General features: G+C 40.9%; 2 protein-coding genes across 2 annotated transcripts in view; one reads left to right on the forward strand and one right to left on the reverse strand.

Moving 5' to 3' along the window:
- The window catches only part of USP48 (ubiquitin specific peptidase 48), a 99,348-nt gene that overhangs the window by 25,861 nt on the left and 50,407 nt on the right, over positions 1-23,080 (reverse strand). The window contains 18 exon segments of the mRNA XM_079128599.1: positions 123-194; positions 3,680-3,810; positions 4,595-4,709; positions 6,496-6,693; positions 10,970-11,038; positions 11,041-11,080; positions 11,086-11,117; positions 11,643-11,694; positions 11,696-11,745; positions 11,748-11,768; positions 13,617-13,646; positions 13,649-13,796; positions 17,014-17,016; positions 17,018-17,096; positions 17,673-17,806; positions 20,044-20,152; positions 20,642-20,766; positions 21,560-21,687. Of these exon segments, the coding sequence (XP_078984725.1) occupies positions 123-194; positions 3,680-3,810; positions 4,595-4,709; positions 6,496-6,693; positions 10,970-11,038; positions 11,041-11,080; positions 11,086-11,117; positions 11,643-11,694; positions 11,696-11,745; positions 11,748-11,768; positions 13,617-13,646; positions 13,649-13,796; positions 17,014-17,016; positions 17,018-17,096; positions 17,673-17,806; positions 20,044-20,152; positions 20,642-20,766; positions 21,560-21,687 (1,536 nt within the window).
- LOC306654530 (large ribosomal subunit protein eL42-like) lies at positions 5,085-5,471 on the forward strand. Its single transcript, XM_079128258.1, has one exon. The coding sequence runs from the start codon at positions 5,108-5,110 to the stop codon at positions 5,426-5,428; it is 321 nt and encodes a 106-aa protein (XP_078984384.1). The 5' UTR covers positions 5,085-5,107; the 3' UTR covers positions 5,429-5,471.

Genomic DNA, 23,080 nt, shown 5'->3' on the forward strand with positions numbered 1-23,080 from the left:
ATCCGGGTCCTGCAGGACACTGCCACACCGGATGAGGTACCTGGAGCAAGTGTAGGACAGTCACCAAGGCACGTACCATTCACCGAGGTCGAGCTAATAACAGGTTCATGCTTCCAGCTTACCATGTGGACACAAAATGTCTTCATTGAAATTTAATTCCTCCTCCTCTTCTTTTCTTTCTTCCTTTGATTCATCTAATCAAAAGAAATACAGATAACTGCACTCACAGATGGACTTAAGTTCAAGGCAGCAGACACACTACTGTGCACAATTTGGAACAAAGAAAACTTTCAATAATTTTGAAAATTAGATTCAATTGATTCCTACACAATTCTGTTCAAAACTATTACATTTTGCTCCCTTAAAAGGAATGAAAAATACCTCAATGACAGCTAACTTTAACAATTTAGGTTATGCAAGAAAATGTGCCGTTTTTCAATATGAAAAATAATTTACATACCCTATTAATTCTCGTTAAAGTCTTCAGAATATTTTGTTATAAACCACGTTACTCATCTACACGACATGCCACTTTCACCGACCTACTCTTGTAGGGGTTGAACACAAAGCTCCAAAGGCAAATCAAGTGAGAACTTTAGCATCAAACATACTACAAAAAATTTGCTTCTTTTCCTATTAACATTTCTCTTTCCTTATCTGCTTTTCCTACTTCACTACATACTATGGTACTACCAATTTATAGCTATTGTATCTACAAAGACCAAATTTTGTATACATAGGGAACATGAATAAAGACGTCTTAAGTACTGGGGGATTAGAATAAAATATTCTTTATACACACAAGGACCACTTGCTAACCAACAAACGCCTCTAGTACGGCGAGGGGTAGTGTGGAGGTAGAACACTTGCCTCGCATGCACGGCCCTGGGTTTGATCCCATTGCTGCAGAAAGCAAAGGAAACAAACAAAAAACTCAGGCAGAGCCAGGCAGAGAGCTTTGAGGGAGGCGAAGGCGGAAGCACCATAACTCTGAGGTCAGTCTGGGCGATTTAGTGAGACCCTGTACCAAAACAAAATATTTTTAAAAGGCCGGGGCATTAAGTGGTTCAGTGCCCCTGGGTTCAATGCTCAGTACTAGGAAAAAGAGAGGAGGATGTGGGGCAGGAATGCAGTTCAGGGTGGGATGCTCCTGGGTTCAGTGAAGCACTGCAAAACAAACAAACGAACAAAACACCAAAAACAAACCAACCTAAGGGCCTGGGGGTACTGGGGAGAAAAGGACAAAGGCCAAAGAAAAGATGTGACATCGTAACTGTGTCTATTTGCTGGGTCACACACAAACACAAGGAACTTTTCAAATGAGAAGCTGGTTAATCTCAATGGAAACTTTTGGAAAACAAAGCTCAACACTTCTACGTCATTTTCCTATATCAGACAGATTAAAAACTAATGTGTTTGATATATTCTTTTCTTTTTTTTAGTATTCTTATTAGTTGTTGATGAATCTTTATTCTATTTACTTATTTATATGCAGTCTGAGAATCGAACCCAGCGCCTCACACATGCTAGCAAGTGCTCTACTCCTGAGCCACAGCCCAGCCCTGATACATTTCTTCATATTGAAAAAAGGATGCAGAAACAAAACTCTAATACGCTTTCTGAAGGAAACTTATTAATATGTCCCAGTATGTGGCAAATGTAAGTAATTTTTTAACCCAAAAATTTCTTGGATTTTATCTCAGAAATAATCTGAAAATTTGTAAAAATGTCAGTGCAAGAACGTACAAGGGTGGGAACTACTTCTATACTTTACAGACTAGTTATGAAGAGTTGAAAGAGAACTGGGAGAATAAATGTAATATATTCACATCATAAAATAGAGCCACCAAACTAAAAAAGCTATGTTATTGTGCCTGGAAGGGGTACACAGCTGTGCTTGTAAGAGCTGTTATTAAAAGCCACTACGTCCGGGGACCAGGTCTTGTGGGAGGGCTTTGAAGTGCTACATTGTTACATTTATGCTGCATCAAGCTTTTAAATTTTTCCAAAGGGGGAAAGGAGAGAAGCCTATTATCCTGAAAGCAACAAGAAAAAATATTTTTTCAGCTAGGCCAACATCAAGGTGCTTTTTATTATGACATCCCACTTTACTTAAAACGAAGAGACCGATATTGATAAACAAGGAGGCTCAAAGAAACCGCCAACACTCAACACACACTGTTGTGGCAACACCCGCAACAGGTGTGCTTTTTAAAAAGATGGGGGGAAAATAGAAACCTGAAATCAATGTCAAATTCATAAATATTCTAATCAAAAGGCAAAACTCTTCATATTTGAAAATGTTTTTTTAGCAGCACAACGGAAGGGGCTGACGGTGTTGCCTGTGCCCCCTGACATCGCCCACCGGCCCCAGACCGAGGACGTGCTCAGAGTGCTGAAGAGGAATGGTGACAACCGTGCTTCCATTTTCTTCAAAAATGTGATGACCACGTGGCAAGGTCTATGCCAGATGAATGACAACAGAACACAAGATGCTTGATGTAGAGAGTACCAGATAGTTCAGGTAAAAGGTCATGAACATTAAGGTAATTAGAAATAAATACATGTTATGTGAACACTAATATTTGGAAATGAGAAATTAAGTGGGGTTGGGCATACAGCTTAGTGGCAGAGCACTCGCCTTGCATGTGGGAGGCCCTGGGTTAAAACCCCTGCACCACAAAACAAAAAAGAAAACAGAAAAAGGAAATCAAGTGAAGTAATTGCACATGGATTCCTAAATGTGGGTTAATGCTTAGGGTAACTATGCTCTGACTGAGTAAGTATCATCAAATCTCCAGTCCCATTTTAAACCTAAAAATAATTTCAATGCCTTAATTTCCTTTGTGTACTAAGTGCTAATTACAAAATAAAATTTAGTGATTTCAGTTACAGTTAACACAATTTCCTATTTGAAAAATGTTTCAGAGGGCTGGGGAGATAGAGTTGGTAGAGTGCTTGCCTCGCAAGCACAAAGCCCTGGGGGGTTCAATCCCCAGTGCCACAAAAAAAAAAAAAAAAAAAAAAAAAAAAAAAGTTTCAGATTTCTTGGGTGTCTCTTAAGAATTTACAAGCAAACAGCTATTTGAAACCTGCCCTCTCTCAATGGAAAGCACAGAAGTGCATACACGTTTTCTTGACCAGAGCAGCCCCAGAGTGTAGCATAGAACTACAACATAACAAACTTAATATATGCTCTGCAATTTCCAGATTTGCCTTTCTTAAAACGTTTAAGGTACAGCTAAATTAACATTAATTTTCCATGTGATTAAGTAGACGGATCTTGTACCCAGAAGCATAACTGACTATTAAAGAATTCCAGGTGAAAGTGAGTCTGTTTAAAAATCTTTTATTTGTCTGGGTACAGTGACAGACAGTAATCCCAATGACTGGGAAAGCTGAGACAGGACTGCAAATTCAAGCTCAGCCTTGACAACTTAGAGAGACTGTCTCAAAATAAAAACAAAAAGGACTGGGGGACGTAGCTCAGTGCCCCACGGTTCAATACCCGGAACCCACCAAAAACAAAAAACAAAAAACAAAACAAAAAACACATATTATTTGCCCTTACATCTCTTTTGAGATATTTAGACTGAACCAAGGTTGTCTTTACAGAGGGGTATTAAACCAACTCTACTGTGAACAAATGTTTCCAGTTTCACAACGAGCCCCTCGGTACCTTTACTGAAGCTGCTGCCGTTCACTTTACCATTGCTTTGGTCTGCTTCGCCATCTTGCTCATCTAGTTGTTCAAGGGCGAGCTGGCGCCAACTCCGCAAGGAGGATTTCCCCACCCAGAATCCATCCGTGCTGTGCAACAAAGCGACTGTTAGGATCACCGGTAACACTTCCTCTCATGCTCCTCCTTTCTATCCCTGTGCTGACCGCGCCAACGTGAATCCCTTTCAGAGTCAATCCCATTCAGAGTTGGCTGGGGAGCGGTTTTCTTTAACCCATTCCTCATTTCCACCCTGTTCACGCCTCCTATGCAGACTTGCAGGTATCTGGCGGTTTGTTTCCGTCCTGTCCTGCCTCTCCCACGTCCTATACACTTACGCTAATCATACCAGTTAAATAGGCACATTCTTTCACTCAGGTTCTACTCACAATTACATACAGCCTTACATTTATAGATCTGTGCTCCACGTCTACCCACACATGCATTCACATCACTCCGTGTGCTGTTTGTGAAATGACCCAAAATAGTCAACTACATTAATCTTCATTGCAGAGATATAGAAATTAAACTCAGGTACCATGAGTCCCATCCATGAGTCATTCACTGGTCTCTGAGCAGAGGCCCCTGGTAGGGTGGGGCTCAACACACCCCAATGCACCGGACTTGTCTGACAAAATGTCCCACTGGGCGCGCCGGCGGCCACGCTTCCTTCATCCTCCCTCAGGGGTCCCCAACACCCACAGGATGCTTTTTCAACCCAAGGACGCAAATCACTGCAAAATTTGCTTTTGATCTGGTTTGGCCATCTACCACAACCTTCTCATGGAAACCCCAACTCCTTTTTTTTCCCATCAGATGCTTAATTATTACTTGGAGATTTTCAGTATACCATTATCAATATGCTGTGCAACATACCCCTTTACTGTTGCTTTTAGGAGATTATTGACAGCTTTGTAATCTTCATTTAGCTGGTTCTTCAGACGCAAAACGCGACAACGCTCTACTACACATTCCTTACACAGGGCTTTCACTAGAAGAAAGTGAAAAGACACTTCATTCACACATGCTTCCTTAGGAATTGCTGTTAACACTTCATAAAACAGATGAATTCTGAATTGTCACAAACTTTGGTAACATAGTATATGGGTATATATCTTCAATTATTTTGGTGATTTGAATTTCAAGACAGCAATATTGTATCTGTATGAAGAGATAAAATGTTATAATTCACTATAACTATCTAAGCACAATGCGAATGCAATAAGATGATAATCACATAATTAAGGCTGGGGGAAGTCATTATATCTAACAACTATACATGGAAGGACCTTCATGCAGAGGTCATCTTCCAAGTAAAGAGCAGTTAAAAAAAAAGAAAGAAAGAAATATAAAGGGCCGGCTTTCCTTTCCGATAACGCTCCCGCAAACATGGTGAACGTTCCTAAGACCCGCCGGACGTTCTGTAAGAAGTGTGGCAAACACCAACCCCACAAAGTGACACAGTACAAGAAGGGCAAGGATTCTCTGTATGCACAGGGAAAGCGGCGCTATGACAGGAAACAGAGTGGCTATGGTGAGCAGACTAAGCCAATTTTCAGGAAAAAGGCTAAAACTACAAAGAAGATTGTGCTGAGGCTTGAGTGTGTTGAGCCTAACTGTAGATCTAAGAGAATGTTGGCTATTAAGAGATGCAAGCATTTTGAACTGGGAGGAGATAAAAAGAGAAAGGGCCAAGTGATTCAGTTCTAAGTTCATTGTTTTGTTATGAAGATAATAAAATGTTGAAGTTATCTTCAAAAAAAAAAAAAAAAAAGAAAGAAAGAAAGAAATATAAAGGGCCTGACTGAAATATTCACAATTCTAGGAATCATATAAAATGTGATTCTCTGAAAAGACCTTTCTGTTGTCGTTTGTTCCCTGGAACAGCTTATTAATTTTCACCAGATTTAGAATGGAAATTTAGAAAGCAGAACTCCAGGTGTGTATGTAAGAAGGACAGAAGTCTGTAGTTCAATGTCAGTTAAGAGTAAGTCGTACACAACCAGAAAACAGCATTTACTTTAGAAAGAAGGAGGGGCTCGTGTAATTTCCTCAGCCTCATGTGCAAACAGGAAGGGGCCTGTGCAGCCAGTTCTTCACTGAAAAGGAAAACGTTTCCAGGCGGCCAGAATCCAATAGACTCGGGATACTTTGTGGCCGGTCACAGCTCTACGCATTCACAGAGTCAAGCAGCTGCCATTCATGAACTAAGAAACAACCTCCAGTACAGACAGTTGCCTAGGGGGCTCCACAACCTGTCAGCAATCCCCAAGAGCCTGGGAGGAACAGGATGCTGAATTGACCAAAGGTTCAATTATCTTGAAGAGAATAATGTGAAACAAACTACCAGGGAGTAGTTTTTTTCAAAGGCTCCTATTTTGTTTACTTGGTAGGGGACACTGGGAGGGGACCAAGACCAAGCTTCCTTGAGTGACACTGATGGTTTAACTTCTACTCTGTTCAACAAACCCTCTTCCAAAGGACGAGAACATGTGGTCTAGACCTTTGGGACAAATCGCCAGACCCACTGAGAAGGCCCACGTACACCATGGTTTTTTTAAACCCGGGATTGAACCCAGGGGTGCCTGACCACTAAGCCACACTCCCAGCCCAGTTTTAATTTTCACTAAGATACTTAAGGCCATCCTAAATTGCTGAGGCTGGTGCTGAACTTGCAACTGTCCTGCTTCAGCCTCCTGAGCCACTTGGATTACAGGCATAGGACATCATGCCTGGCCCCCACGAATTCTTGATGCAGAAAAGTCATCCAGAGTTACCAGTTAGTCTTGGGCCTCCTCCGTATCTACTGTAGAAAATGTCCGCTGCATACTCAGATATTCTCTTCATAATTGATATTTTGTCTGGATGAAGCTTGTCATGGGAGCACAGGCAAGCGTGATTGTCAATAGGCTTGGTGGGTGTCGACTCATCCAGCCACTTTTGAAGCCATTCAAGGGAGACGAACTCATAGGGCTCTGGGGAAGAGAGCAACAGAAAGACACTATGTATTCTACAGTGTTTGTACCAAGAGATCCAGTCATTCTTCTCAAAAGACAATGCGGACTCTGTCCAAAGTTAGCAGCATCGTAGGATCACTGTTCAGAGGTGTCTAAAGAGCGAGGCCAAGCCCCAGTTAATTGCCTCCTCTGCATTAGGGACCAGGTGTGACGCACCTGCACAGCGCCCTAAGAGATCGGCTGGTATTATTAACCACATTCTACAAGACGCATCCACAGAGAGAAGTGTCTTGCTTGGTAGCACAGCAGAGCTTCGATCAGGACACCCATGTCTGGGGACTACCAGTCATGCTCCACACTGGCTCATAAATAACACAACATCATCCTTCACTATGTTTACTTCATCAATTACTTTTATAAACACTTCTCACAAATGTGTGACATATATTTGAAATTTTTTTAAAAACCAAGACTGAGCTCTAAGACAGTGATTATTCTCATTGGTTACTACCACCCTTAAAAAGCCTATTGCAACTACTGGACTTTTCTGCATCCAAGATAATACTGGTGTCAATTTGTCAATTAAGAAAAGTTATTTATTTCCCCCTCCGAAATCCATGTCACGATCCATTCATTATCACTTATTTCAAGAAAGCAACCTATTTTAAACAAGTTCCAGGGGAAAGCACACTACAACTGAATTATGATCAATTTTTCTGTTGCAGAAATAGAAAGATAAACCAAGCATGAGTTTTAATTTGGGGAAAGGGAATTCCAGCATTCCCTAAAAGCCAGAATTAAAAACAAAGGGACAGCTTTGATTACTTACAAAGGTCTCCAGTGAGTCCCAGCATAAAACATGGAAGAAAACATACAGAGGTTGAATCCATATGCTTGTATTAGATGCTACTTTAGGTGCGATCTGAAGGACAGATGCTTCAATTCAATGCCATTTTGACCGATTTTACACTCCAGAGAGTTACATGTCTAGAAAACTAACTCATTTTAGACTTCTCAATTTTTACAAAATCAAAATGTCGAACTGTCAGGTCTCTACTTGTGCTAAAACTGGACATCGTCAAAGAGCTTTCAACAGGGAGGCTCTAGGACAGGCAGGAAGGAAGAGCATGAGACCTCCAGGTGGGACCAAGGCCAATCCAAGTTCTGCCAATGAGAAACTGAACTTGAGCAAGTCACTTAAACTCTATGCTTCAGGTCTTTTATTTGTAAAATGAAGGTAATAATACCTGCCTTCTACCTACCTCACAGGGATGTTGTTGAGTGTAAAAGATAAGATATATGAAGCATTTTGAGCTTTTTGGAAGGAAAGAGATATAGAAAAGTTAATTATGCATTCACACAATATATAAACGAGGAGACCTTAAGATGCGGTACAGGTAACAGTTCTGGCATCTTATAACATAGTAAGATTAATTATTTTCTAGATACCTTGGAATTTCATTTGTTGTTTATGCAGTTTAACCTGCAAGGACAGAGCACACTGGGTATATAAAGAATGCAAGATAAATGATCACTAAGAGCAAAAATAAAAGGCTCAGCATATGTAATCTTGCCCCAGGTACATCACATACATTAAAACTTTGAGTCATGTGCAGACTCTCAAAGAAGGGAAAATCAGATCATGATACACAGTAATTATTCAAAAAAATTTACTAGGTGTTCTAGTTCACCCAGAAGCTAGAGATGGGTGAAGAGAAAGCAGTGTCTACCTTTACCAACTGAAAGAATAAAAGATCAGAAACCACCCATTAAAAGGAAAGGATTTAAGAAAATTCAAATGTACACAACATTTCTTTCCCAGGAAGTATCTGCTGGAAGCAAGGCCCAGGATGACCCTAGCGCCCTATGACTCAATGGCAGGTAGTTGAACCATTTCCATTCCCCTATTAGAGTCCTACTGAAAACTTCCCAACGAAGTTTGCTGTTCGAGCTTTTGAATAGGTCAAGATAAGATACAAAGATTTAGAAAAGCATGTGTGGTTTGGTTTTATAAGAGTAGAAGAGAACAGAGGCTGGGTTCATACTGTGATCTAACAGCACACATATTATACTCAGCCTGTTTTCCAGATTTCATTTTAGTGTGCTGGGGGACCCATAGTGGCTGTGTTCACGGGTCTTTCCATTTTCAATTTATTTTTAAGAACTGCATGGATCTCTCCAAGAGTTTCCCTGAGAACAGGGGTGGAGCACAAGGCTTATAACCAAGACAGACTTCGCTTGTGGCAAAGTTTTCACGCTACAGATTATCTCTCCTTAAAAGAGATTCGTAGCAAAGCTGTTAAAGTTGGCCCCTCGTATCAGTCAACTGCCAAAGTGTTACTTTCCGAAGGCATGGCAGCCCGCTACCAAGTAGGAGAATACACTCTCATGGTCAACTTGAGGATATCAGACTGTATGTCATCTCAGTGACCGAACCAGGAGAGCAACTGTTAAAATATTTACCAAAGGGAAATATCAGAAGTAACTCTGAACCAAAGGTGGGGAAAAAAAAAAAAAAAAAACAGATTCTGAAAGCAACAATTTTTCTTTTGGAAAGATAGAAGCCTAGAACAATCATAGTATCAAAGATATTTGAACAATTACAATACCAAAATATTTGAAACACTTTACCTAGAGATAATTTAAGTATGTTTCAAATTAAATAACAAGAGCCAAAAGGTTCAAGTCCTCAGTGATATTGGGGTAAGTGGCCCTTTTAAAAATAGTTCACAAAGATTTAGAAAATGCACAATAAAGACTTTACCAGCACAAAACCATAATCATTGACTTTGAGATTCTACATCATTTTAGGACAATGGAACTTCCCACATTGTAAATAAATTATTACTAATGGACAAAAAAATTATAAACTTTGTAATTGATAAAAGTGTAAACATGGAAAAATACTCTAAACATCAGCACAAGTTCATATATACTAACTAAGACAGCCATGGGATGCACAGTGACAATTTGACATATAACATCTTTGGACCATAAAGTTTATAGAGTGGTTCACAATATTCACAGCATTTGTTTCTTTCTTTCTTTGTTTCTTTCTTTTTTCTTTGTTTAGTGCTGGGATCCAACTCATGGCCTCTCGCGAGCCAGGCAAGCAGTCTACCACTGAGCTACACCCCCAGCCCTCACAACAGCATGTCACTTTAGATCCAGGAAGTCTTTTTCTCTTGTGCAGAATTCAGGAAACTGTGAATAAAGTTCAGAAAACATATTTCTAGGTTCCAGCTCCATTGAACAAAGGCGTATAAATTTAGAGATGTGAATCATGGGTTCATTTCCAAAAAAATTTCCTGTTGAATTAGCAGTCCAATTCTTTAGGATAATCCCAACCCTCAAACAACGTTCAAGTAACAGTTTACAAAGAAGGGTCAGAATCAAATGAAGAAGCAGTTAGAAAACTTTTTTTTTTTTTTTTTTTTTTTTTTTTTAAATAAAGTCGTGGGGGATTGAACCCAGGGCCTCACACATGCTAGGCAAGCGCTCTGCCATTGAGCTAAACCCTAGCCCCTAGAAAGATTTTTTTAAAGCTATTTCTTATGGCAATTTATAGTTATCTTTTGTTTAAAATTATAACCGTAATGGAAAAACATATCAAAAAGAAAACCGCAGTGCAAGCTGCCTAGAACTAAATTGCCTTCCATCAGCTGGAACTGGGTTTGGGGAATTGATGTCTATGAAATGACAAACATAACTTATAACCAAAGGCATGTCAGCCTTTCAAAAGGTTGGTTTCCTTTTTGAGACACTGGATACATTTGGAAACTTAGTAAAAAGGATGAGCTGGACTATGAGCAACAATCCGAATAAATCAGCAGTGAGCTAAAAAATATTCTACTCTATTGTAACACCTGATAATAAATACCAAGTTAATCAAAAGACTGTAAAAAATCATACTCATAATGAGTACATATGACTATTAATACCATTAGGGCACAGAGTATGCAAACCAACAAAACAAACTGTTTCCACTGAAATGCTATGAGATATGTCTTCAGAAATGAATGCATATCTCATCCAGGGGGGAGTCCTGTCTGCAGAATGCTGGCCTACACCTTACAATTGATTAACAGCTTCCCTTGAAAGTACATGATGAAAACCATAGGGAATGCCACACACCAGGTCATTACTGGTTTACATAGTAATTTCAAATGTATAAACTGGCTGTAGTTGGGTATCAGGAAGAGCAGGAAAAGCCTGCTCAGATACATTTTTTTGTGAACATAAACAACACAAGCCACTTAATGACAACAGTGCTGTCCTAGAATATCTTACAGACCAGCTCCAGGCAGGTAACTTTGGTACAGCTCCTTAACCTCTTCGTGTTTTGCTTTTCCTTTATCCACACTTGCTTACGCATCTCAGCCATTTCAATACACCACTCCTCAAATTGGAATTATCCCGATCTACCAGCTCTTGAAGAAAGGCTATTGAAAAAAAAAAAGATGAAAAACAACTTTATCCATATTAATCCCTTGATTATATCAAGTATTGGCTAAAGCTTTGAGGTCAACTTCCTACTGTGGTCTCCCCTTCTGGTAGAGGTTCTCTTTGACATCACAGTCGCCTAGAACCACCAAATGGCTCAGAAACACCACTTTGAACAGATGGTGCAGTGAGTGACTCTTTGCTCTACTGACTGAACATGATAAAACCAAAGGTCTTAATGGTTTCTCTAATTGTTTTAAGATTGTTCTTTCCCATTTTTGGGTTGGGGTGGCGAGGGGCAATGGAAGCTTTCTGTCCAAGGCTCTTTACTTCAAAAGCTCACAACTTAAAAAAAAAAAAAAAAAAAAAACCCCAAAAAAAAACAACATAATTACTCTTTTGTTTCATAACATTTATGACATAGAAACAGCCTATCATAATAAATTCATCGGGTGCTTATCATTGACCTTTGATCATGGCATTCCAAACATGTTCCCAGTATAATCCAAGGGAAAGGGGATTACCTGGAACTTCGACCATCGTGTTGGGCTTTTCTTGGGTCTGCAGCCGATAAACGCAGCATGTATGCATTTCGAGAGCAATGAGTCCCTTTGCCACACTTTGGTTCCGGGTCTGGGACTTAGAAGGTTCTGCGGGGTAGAAACACCAAAAGACAGCTTAACTAGAATGCCCACGGTTTGCTCATTCATTGGGTGGGGGCACCACAAAAACAATTCCAAACATACTTTAACATGGATCTAAATCATTCAAAGGCCATACAGGTTCTTTAGAGCTACTTAATTGATGATGAAAAATGTGGATTTTTAAAAGTTCAACATTCCTTCAGATAATACCTGAGCAACAAAGTCAGAAGACCACTGTACTACCATAGGGAATCAAACTATTCCAAGAGGGCTGGGGAGGTAGCTCAGTTGGTGGAGTGCTTGCCGCACATGCACAAGCCCTGGGTTCAATCCCCAGCACCACAAACAAACAACAACAAAAAACCACCAATTATTTGGAAGACAGAGGGAAAGGGAAGATGTTCACCTCCACCTGAAGAGTACCCAAGGCTTAAGATGTTCATTATTTTGTATAACAGAGGATATAAAATGACTCACACAAGTTCAGGATAGAGCACAGTAAGAGATGTCGAAGAGGACTTTTTTTTTCCCTTTTGTGGCACTGGGGACTGAACTCAAGACCTCACACATGCTAGGCACGTGCTCTACCAGCTACACCTCTTCTAACAGTTCAAGACCATCTGCATGTAGAAGATGGGACAACAACATAAGGAGACTTTTAACCCTAAAATTCTGACTAAAATGAATATTAATGAAATGAACCTCAGTTAAGAAGACTCAAACAGCTGGGCACCAAGGCACACCCCCTGCAATCCCAGCAATTCAGGAGGCTGAGGCAGGAGGACTACAAGTTCAAAGCCAGCCTCAGCAACTTAGTGAGACCCTGTCTCAAAAGTCAAAAAGGAATGAAGATACATCTCAATTTTGTTCCTAGGAAGAATCGCACAATAAAAAAATATAAATGAATATTAAGAACTGTGTACTCCCTATGTAAAATAGAAGATTGATAAAAGTCTGTAACCATGTGAATGTGACTTAAAATCAGAAAGTACTTCTCCAGTCTACAAGACATAGTCAGGGCCTGAGCATATACAGAGGCAACCGCGTGACTCGAGAGCACCCCGCCTGCCAATGCCCCTCCCTGTTGGACACCAGGGAAATCTGGCTCCGACCCATTAAACAGTAGTGGCCGTGGGGACGTGGGCCGACTCACATTCCTTTTCACCTATCCAGATCCCAACCTCTGAACCTCACCCAAAATGACAGGCAGAAGAAAATGCTTAAAAACTCCAGTAAGATGGTTCCAACAGGAAATAGTGTCCACAATTTGGGGCGGTAAATGGGTACAACTGGCCAAAGACAAGGAGATGAAGAGAGCTACGTGCTAGGATAGCATTCAAGGAGCTTTCCTGGGGGACTTAACCCCTACCTAACGCCAGGCAGCCGCTCCTCAGAGGCACCTCCTCACACTGGAGGGGGTGGATAAGTCACTCACAGGGAAGAGGAAACACTATTTCGACAGAATGAACTTCCCTTCCCAGAATTAAATTTCTTGACCCAAGAGAAAGGACTACAAATCTCACATTAAATCTACTCTTTATCTTATTCAGCTTAATTCTCATGGTCCTCACCTGCCCGGTGAAATACTCCTGGCAAAAGAAAAACTAATTATTTACCATTGAGTTTTCCTGAAAGCATGACATTATGGAACCATCTCTAGAACAAAACAAGTTTTCTTTTAAAAGCAGACATTACTAAGAAAGATTTTTTCAGTGGCTTTATGAGCACTTAAATGCAGACATCCTTGATAGTCCAAAACAATCCTGGGCCATAATAATGTATCACAAATATTTCCATTTTGTAAAAAAAAAAAAATTTATATTTTAAAAGGGCACTCACAACTTAAGGTTTTACCTAGATCTTCCTCAATCCCTAGCTGTAATTCTTCCCCTCCATCTTTTCTATGTCTTCATCATTAAACTTATACCATTCACCGGACTGTGGGTCTTTCACATGGGCGATGTAGTGGCCGGAATAAGCACTCACTCCTCTGTGTATGAGGACTGCGCTGAGTTCATAGGCATAGGACCCGGCCTAGAAGAGGAGAGAAGACAAACTTGAGCCCCATCTACGCAGGAACTGTGACGACCACGATTCTTCCCATCTTCCGAAATTCAAAGCGTGTCATCAAAGATTTTTAAAAAACTTTTAGTTTTACAAAACAACATAGATGAGAGCATCTTAAGCAGCATGCCTTTTGGTCTCCATTCCCTCTATAAACGTACTGATAGACACCAGGGTACTCGGGGCAGTCAGGGTTGATAAGCTACCAAGAGCCTTGCTGAGCTACATGCTTACCAAGAACTGATTGTTCCTACTCTCCATGCTGGAAATATGGGTTAAAACCTATACAAACCAATCAGATATGAGAGTGAATGAAAAGATTGCTGTTTAAAAAGTTAAAGGATAATATTTTAGGACTGGCTTGTGGCTCAGTGGTAGAGCACTTGCCTAGCCTGTGTGAGGCACTGGTTCAATTCTCAGCACCACATATATATAAATGAATAAAGTAAAGGTCTACTGAATCTTAAAAATTAAAAAAAAAAGAAAAGAAAAGAAAAGAAAGGAGTAGTTTACAAGAGACTGGAGGCAAGTGATTCAAGAAAAACTGCTTTCAGAACAGGTGTGCAGGGCGGGTTGTGGCCTCAGTGGAGGAGCACTTGCCTAAGCGCGCATGAAGCACTGGTTCCATCCCAGCACCCGCATTAAAAAAACTAAACAAAATAAAGGTATTTTAAAAAAAACAGGTGAGCAAGGGCATTGGTCAAAGGGTACAAATTTCTAGTTACAAAGAGGTTAAGTTCTGGGGATCTAAAACAGCATGGGAGATGACACATGCAAATTAACTCAATTGTGCCACATAATCATTTGAGAAAACACAAGTGTCAGCAGATTGTATACCTGAAGATCATGCAATTTTATTCTCCCATCATGCTGCAAGGAAGCTGGAAAAAGTAAAATACAAAACGTGTATACAAGACAATTAGAACAGGTCCAAGAGGACACTCTCTTGGTCAATGTTGTATCTCCCTTATCCTGGAGCAAGAAGTTCCAACAGAGCCTTGATTCAGGAGGGGGAGAAGAGAAAAGAGAAAACAAAGAATCTGCAGCGACTCTGCACTCAATTTCTTCAAAAGAATTTTATATGCCAATATCACTTAAAATAAAACCTGCAAATCATAGCCTTTATTATACATATGGTTTATGCAAGAAAACACTATGTGTGCATCAACATTTTGTTAAGACTGTCTCAAAATAAAAATAAAAAGGACTAGGGATATAGCTGAGTGTTAAAGTACCTTTGAGTTCAATAACCAATACAAAAAAGAAAAAAATGAGGAAATGTGTAAAGCTCTGGAAAAATCTTCTGAAAAGCCCAAACTTAAGTCAATTAGAAAGGGTAGAAAAGTTCTGGAAAAGATCACTTCTACTATACATAATTTATTAAAAATCAGAAAAGAAAGAGGCCAGGTGTGGTGGCACACGCCTGTAATCCCAGAGACTCAGGAGGCTGAAGCAGGGGTATTGCAGGTTTGAAGCCAGTCTAGGCAATTTACCAAGGTTGAAAGTGACCTAGTGAGACCCTGTCTCCAAAAAAATAAGAAAAAAGAAAAGAAAAAAAGAAGTACTGGGGATGTGGCTCAGTTGCTAAATGCCTCTGCATTCGGAAGAAAATCAGAACGTGGGCTGAGATGAGTGCGATGAGCACACCTAACACAGGTGAGCTCCTGATTCCCTCCCCAGCACTGCAAAATAAAAAAAAAAGAGTCCAGAGCAGTGATGCAAAACCATAAGCCCAGCTCCTGGGGAAGCTGGAAAGTTCAAGGACAGCCTGGGCAACTACGCAAGACTCTGTCAAAACAAAAAATCAAAAGGGCTAGGGGTGTAGCACAGTGGTAGAGGATCCTGGGTTCAATACCTACAACAGTGGGGTGGGGCATGGGGACAACCCAGTAATAATTACTCAAACTCATACAGTCAAGTAAAACACCAATTTCACAAACACATTTCTGGACTCTGAAAAGCCAGTAACCCATCAGATTTCCCTAATTTCACACAATAACCCAAAGGAAGGAGACAAGAAGCAAACTACACGATGTGTCTAGAGCCACGTTCGTTCATAATGACTTAATGATGAGGTCAAGAAGCAGAGTGGGTGGCGGCTCCCTCCTGGGGAAGTGCAGATTGGAGACCACAGGACCAATAGAGCATCACATCTGAAAGCCTATTTACTTATTTAACATTCTTCCCCAAAAAGTCTCAAATTCTTTAAAAGGTTTTTACAGCTTGTTTTGATTTTAAGATGCCTCTGAAACTTATCGGGGGCAAGTGACGGTTTATTGAATGTTTTCAATATTAAAAATTACATTAGTAGTAAGATCCGCGTTGAGAGTAATATAGTCCTTCTAGTCAAGGCAAGAAGAACACAAGCATAAGATGTTTTCTCTAACAGAAACCATGTGTCTGATAAGATAAATAGAACCCCCCCCCCAAAAGAAGCAATAGTTAGTTCTTATTCAAATTATACACAGCACCCTGGGGCACAGCAGTCATAGTTATGAAGAACTAGTTCCAGAGAAACACTGGAACTGTGCCATATAATGTTTCTCGTAAAGTAGGGCTTTTTGTTTGTTTCTTTGTTTTGCAAAATGTGAATCAGGCTGAGGGTGTAACTAGTGGTGGAGCATGCGTTCATCAGCACGTGTGAGGCCCTGAGTCGATTCCCAGCACCAAAATCTCAAACAAAATGTAAACAGGTTCGAAACTCTTAGTTTTATGAGACACATATAAACAATATTCAGACTAAGGTAATAAGGGCAGATTCAGAAAAAAGTAGAGTACCCTTTCCATTTTGCCAGATCCTTGTTTTTCCCAGTCCTCTGGGTTGAACCTGGTGACACTCATCACTGAGCTCAACCACCAATTGTTCTTTATTTGGAGAAAGGGTCTTGGTAAGTTGTACAGGTAGCACTTGAACTTAACCATCCTCCTGTCTCATGCTCCCAAGTAGCTGTGATTGCAGGTTACAAATTATAAAGTCCTTCATTATGTAAGTGTTGATGGATTATCTCATCTTTTATGTGCTCACTCACAGAAAATGAAATAACATATTGTCTCACCTCAGAAAATGTTTGTTCCCAGAAAGATTAGCGAATAGAAATTAGCAGTAAGTTGTTACTCTATATTTATCAGAAGCAGATCACAAGTTATCATCTCTCTCATAATTTTAACTCCTTGGTAAAAATATTACCTTTATGTTCCACGTAAGGCTCCATGTCCAGAATTTCTGAGAAGCCAATGTAGGTATTCAGTTTTTTCTTATGTCCAGTTTGCCTGATCGAGAGGAAGCCGGTTGTATTTAAAACAATCAGAAAACAATAAGCTCTATCAGCTACTTCAATAAACTCAACCGTAGCTAGGATTTATTTAGAATCTTGCATAAGAGTCTGTACCATTAGATAAGGACATAAATAATCCTTAACAGATTAAAAAGGTCTCAATGCAAAGTACTGATTCCCAAATACAAACTTTCAGAAGTGTAAAACATGAGCCTATGAATAAAACTGCCTTGACTTTAAATACGAAATGAATATCCTCATGGAAGTGGAAATTATTATAGTAAGTAAAAAGAATTTACTTAAAATCTACAGTAATAAAGAATGTCAAGGTGATTCAATTCATTGCAGCTTTTACCAATAATTCTTAAGATAAAAAGATTCCCTGATCTTCTAGTTCCTGGTTACATACAGTTGACTTCAAGAATTTTATGATAAAATCATAAAATGCTAACTTTTCAAAATCACAGGCTCCATCTATAACTTCCACATTCATATCTAGAGTTTCACTCGCCATCATTTTACTATCCCGTCCATGCCAAGTCTCATGCACCTACCACTTGCGCTTTCTCACCTGTCAAAGACAAAGCGCATCAGCTGCAAGTTCAGCGTGCAGGGAAGGCTAAGGAGCCGGATCTTCCTTGTGGCGTTCTGTTTACTTTGACAGTTTTCACAAAAGTATCGATTGTCTCCTTCTAATTTTTCTTCCTGATCAAGAACATGAGATATTTGTTTTTAAAAAGTAAAAGCTAGGATTTAAAACAAGCAAAAAACTCTATGTGAAGCAGAACTGTGGGTAGTTAACAGTTCCTATTAGGCAGTTTAAAACCAGGAATGACAATGACCAAAAGGCCCTGTTTGCAAGTCACCAATGTGTGCACGACGATATTCAAATGGATGAGCCTCCTTCCAACTTGTGAGTGTAAAAATATAAGTAGGTTTTTAAAATACGTGTCACATGTATTTTGATGCAAAATTAACTTAAAAATAGTGAAAGGGGGTAGAAACTACATTTATTTGTATATATTTGCGTAAAATTACTAAACCATGTTCATGAGATGAAGCTAAGAATACCATCCCCCAAAGAAGAAAAGCTATAGCTCAATGGGTTTCTTTGTTTTTTTGGTACCAGAGATTGAACTCAGGGGCGTGCCTAACCACTGAGCCACATCCCCAGGCCTTCTGGTGTTTCGTTTAGAAACAGGGTCTCATTGAGTTACTTAGGGCCCTGCCAAGCTGCTAAAGCTGGCTTTGACTTGCAATCCGATCCTCCTGTCTCAGACTCGAGAGCCGCAGGGATCATAGGTGTGCGCCACGGCGCCCGCTGGTCTTATTAAAGTTTTCCTATCTATTTCTGTAATACTTCTGAGATACAGATTAGTACAAGTAATGCTGCTGCCCTTCCTTTCCTCTCTTGCCTTCAAGGACACCAGCTCACCTACTGCGCTCCCAACTCACTGGCCATCTGCCACCACACACCTCTGGTGGCTCCTGGGTAAGCATCCTGGGCTCAGCAGCAGCCCTTGTCAGTCAGTGCACCCCTGACTTCTACCTTTGAACTATACCTATCAAAGGTAGCGAGCGCAAAATCAAACTTTTCTTTTGGGGAGGCAGAGATGCTGAGGGTGTAACCAGGGCCCATGCCTGCGAGACTGATCTGACTGAGCTACAGCCCCAGCCTGGACTCTTGGCTCCTCTCCCCCTGCCCCGCCTCCAGTCCCCCCATCCCAGTGATGACAACTCCACCCTCCAGCTCATCAGGCCACAAACCCTTGTAATCCGTGCCTCGCTCTCTCCATAATCCATACGGAAATGTTATTAGCTCTACTTTGAAAATGTATGTAAAGGCAAATAGCTTATCACCTCTCAGCAAACCCAGGCCCCTGCAGCCTCTTCCAAGACCCCACCCACAGTCTGGTTCAATGCACTGTATCACTCCTGTGCTCACACGCGACTGGCACCTGCCTCTCACAGTCAAAGCTGGACAAAGGTCTGCTGGCCTGTTTGCTACAAGCCGTCGCTACCTCAGGTACTCACTTTTCATCGTCTCCCCTGAGCTTATTTGGTCCACCCTGCCACACCCAGCCCCCCGCAGACTCCCCGCTCTTCTCCAGCCACAGACCTATCATCATCTCAGGCTCTAAACTCGGAGTTTCATCTGCCCAGAAGGTTCTTCTCCAATTCTCGTATGGCTCACTCTTTACTTTTGGTCATTTCTTTTCAAACTGCAACCAGCTTGCGCCCTCCCTGGCCTCCTGCCCTGCTCTCCTCTCCGCAGCACTCATTGCATGCTTTACGGAGGCCTGTGCTTCTGACCCTCTCTGAGATTCATGACACTGCACTGCCGGGTCCACAAAGGCTGGCTTCATCTGGCTCGTTCACTACTGTCATTCCCAACAGCTCAGTCAGCGCTTGGTACAAAGCAAACACCCAATGAGAGTTCTGGTTGTATGAATTCAAAAGATGGTAACCTTAGGCCTGCCAAGTATGATGGAGAAGCAGAAGCACAGGATAGTTTTAAGACAGGAGGGTATGCAATAAGCACATCTATTATGCTGTGTCTGTTTCCTCTTAGCAGTTTTCCACTCAGAACAAAAGGGAACACTTTCATTACCTCCGTGTAAATAATCATTGATATAAAATATTTGCATTTAATGCGTTTTCATTCTCATGACATGAAAAAGTAAATCAGTTGTATGATCAGAGCTCAGATTTCCTTAAACCCTCAACTAACCTCTCATTGCACACATATAAAACTTTGCATGACTGGCAATAGCCAAAAATCACGTTAAAGATGCAGCCTGCTTCAGTACCTTATCCAAAGTTTTAGATCATCACTGAAACTTCTTACATCAAAAAGGTTGAGATTAATACAATTAAATATCATTCAGAACATCATTTAACACTTAAAAACACAAACAATATATATGCCAAAATGTGAATACCTTTAAAAATTCTGAGATACAATCTGTTAACTGTTTGTGGCCTTGGATATTTAACTCCAGTTCATAGAACTTTGATAAAAGCTTAGACTCTCTGCCACAATGACTGCAACTACAATAAAATGAGAGCGACAAAATTAAGATCAGAGTGAGAAAAGCAGTCATGTTCACCACAGCACATCCTAGAAAGGGGGAAAGAAGCATTTGTACCCTTAATTAGTTCTTTCACAAAAATTTTGTACAATACATGTTTAAAAAAAATTAAATAAAAACAGAAAGTGGTAAGGTCGTGTTATTTTATGACTGGAAATTGTCAAAGAGGTACTGCCCATCTCTTAGTGTTCTGTCCGGCCAATCTTACTCTCTCAATTCACTCCACACACCCATAAAGGAAACGGCAAAAGCTTCACCAAGCACAGCTCTTGACGCCTGGATGGTTCTACTGCAGTCATCAAGTGGTTTGCTTCCAGGTTCCCGTGGAGGCATACGACCGTAACCACTGCAGGTCCCATGATCACCCACGCAAGCCATGCCTGGCCCTGAACCACGAGCAAGCAAGCGTCTTAGGAGAATAGGAGCCATGCAACGCTGAAGCACTTACACAGTTACATACGCATACTCCCCGCAGAACTGCTGCTGCACGATGTTCCGCACATCTGGATTCTTTTGTTTAGACAAAGTATCTTCCAATAAGGACATAAAGAGCTTTGAAAATTCTTGGGCATCCTACAAGTTTGGATTAATGAAAAGAAAAATTGTATCTTGCATGTCAACCTCTAATACAAATAGTAATCATTTTTCTAGAAACTGCCTGTGCATTCAAGTTAGCACTTTTGAACTAGAACTACCTGCTATATGGAACCAGTTTGTACCCACATGTGAATTTTCAGAAATGAAATCAAGTATCACGTGTAAATAAAGGATTATATATAACATCAATTAATTCAAAAGAAAAAAAATGTGTATTTTTTGGCAATACTGTGAATCAACCCCTGGTCTTTACTGCATGTTAGGCAAGAGCTCTACTACTGGACTATACTCCCCCCCCCCCCCCAGTTTTTTCTTTTTTAATGTCCCAATTCATCTTCCCTTAAAAGATTCCAAAGAACACTTAAGGTGTGGTGTTGCATGCCTGTAATCCCAGCAACTCAGGAGGTTGAGTCAAGAGGATCACAAGTTCAAAACTAGCCACAGCAATTTAGTGAGGCACTTAGCAACTCACTGAGACCCTGTCTCTAAATAAAATACAAAAAAGCGCTGGGGTGAGGTTTAGAGGTTAGGCATCCCTGGGTTCAATCCCTGATACCAACAACAACAAAAAAAGAACACTTGACATTCCTGCAGTACTGGGGCTGTAGCTCGGTGGCACAGCCTTTGCCTAGCACATGTGGCACTGGGTTCAATCCTTAGAATCACATAAAATAAACATAAAATAAGAGCATTCTGTCCATCTACAATTACAAAAATATTTTTTAAATTAAAAAAGACTTCTCTGAATATGAAAAAACAAAGTTCTTACCTGCTGTTGCCCAGTGTCCAATCCCAAGGCTTTAACAAATCCAGATGGATCAATGTATCGTCTATTACTGTTTTGCAACAAGGCAAACAAGTACTGCAGATGCTCACAAATCGTCTGAGGCTCATAATCTATTTAAAAAGTTTGTTTATTAAAAGTTGCTACTTTTCCACTTTAAAAATCCTACTTCCTTTTCACTTCAGTACATAATTAAACACCCCTACATTCAAACTACATTGTTTTATTATGGTTTTAAAACTTCAAATGAGGGCCAAGCACGGTGGTACACCCCTATGAGCCCTACAACTAGGGAAGCCGAGTCAGGAGGATGACAGTTCAAGGCCAGCCTGGGCCACAGGTAAAGCAGGAGTCTGCTTCAAAAATTAAAAGGGGCTGGGGCCCCTTCAGGCCAATCCCCAGTACAGCACCCCCAACATACACAGACAAGACACACACACACACACACACACACACACACACACACTTTTAAAGAAAAAAGTTAGCCATCATGCTTTGGAGGTAAGGAAGCAGCAAAGGCTGCCCTAAAGCAAGAGCCTGTGCACGCTTTGCACCATTAACAGCAATCGTGACCAATTTCTAGAGTATCAAATCATATCGAGACATCCATTCCTGTATCAAAAAACCTACCATATCTACCACCTGCATATGACGGCCAAATACTCTGAAATAATCTCATTAATATGGACTTGCCACAAATGGAAAAAGTAACAGGAATCTCAAACATACAATCCCCACTTGAGTGAAGAACACAAAATCCTAGCCAGGCGTGGTGGTGCATGCTGGTTATCCTAACTACTGGAGGGGCTTAGACGGGAGGACCCCAAGTAAGAAGTCAGTCTGGACCACACAGAACTGGTTTCATAATTTAAACTATACACACACTCCAGAATTTTCAAATGTTTTTGTGTTTTTCATTCTGTGTACTGGAAACCAAATACAGAGATGCTCTACCACTAAGCTCCATCCCCAACCCCTTCTATTTTTTAAGACAGGGTTGCCAAGATGCTCATATTGGCCTTGAATCTGTGATCCTCCTGGTTCATCCTCCCAAGTAGCTGGGGTCACAAATTCTTAAATTTGAAGATTTAGGGAGGATACGTAACTAGGGAGCCTGAATCTCAAGAGCCCTAGAAGACCCGAGTCGTACCTTCTATGCCAAATACTAACTGACTGCTTCTGAGCTCCAAACCCATCATTCTTGTCCTGCGCTGTGATGAGATAAGCTTTACAAACATGTCTCCTCTGCAGGCATCAGGAAATCCGGTCTCTGCACCAGAGGGCACCAGAGTGTGGAGCTGATCAGCCTCAGCACTGGCCCTCCTGGGGGCCAGCTTTCTTCAGAGCTCCAGGGTTTCCTGCAGGGATGCCCAGGAAGGCACCCAGGGGTCACTGCACTGCAGGCTGGGTGCTCAGGGTGGCACAGGTGCCCCACACCTGCTAGGCCTGCGTTCCTTAAAACCCTCTGCAGTCCGCACTAGCCATCCCCCATTACTCCCTCTAATA

The sequence above is a fragment of the Sciurus vulgaris genome (assembly GCF_902686455.1).
Source record: "Sciurus vulgaris genome assembly, chromosome: 1".
Classification (NCBI taxonomy): domain Eukaryota; kingdom Metazoa; phylum Chordata; class Mammalia; order Rodentia; family Sciuridae; genus Sciurus; species Sciurus vulgaris.

Coding starts and splice junctions, on each gene's coding strand:
- LOC306654530 (XM_079128258.1), top strand. CDS start 5,108: ATGGTGAACGTTCCTAAGACCCGCCGGACGTTCTGTAAGAAGTGTGGC.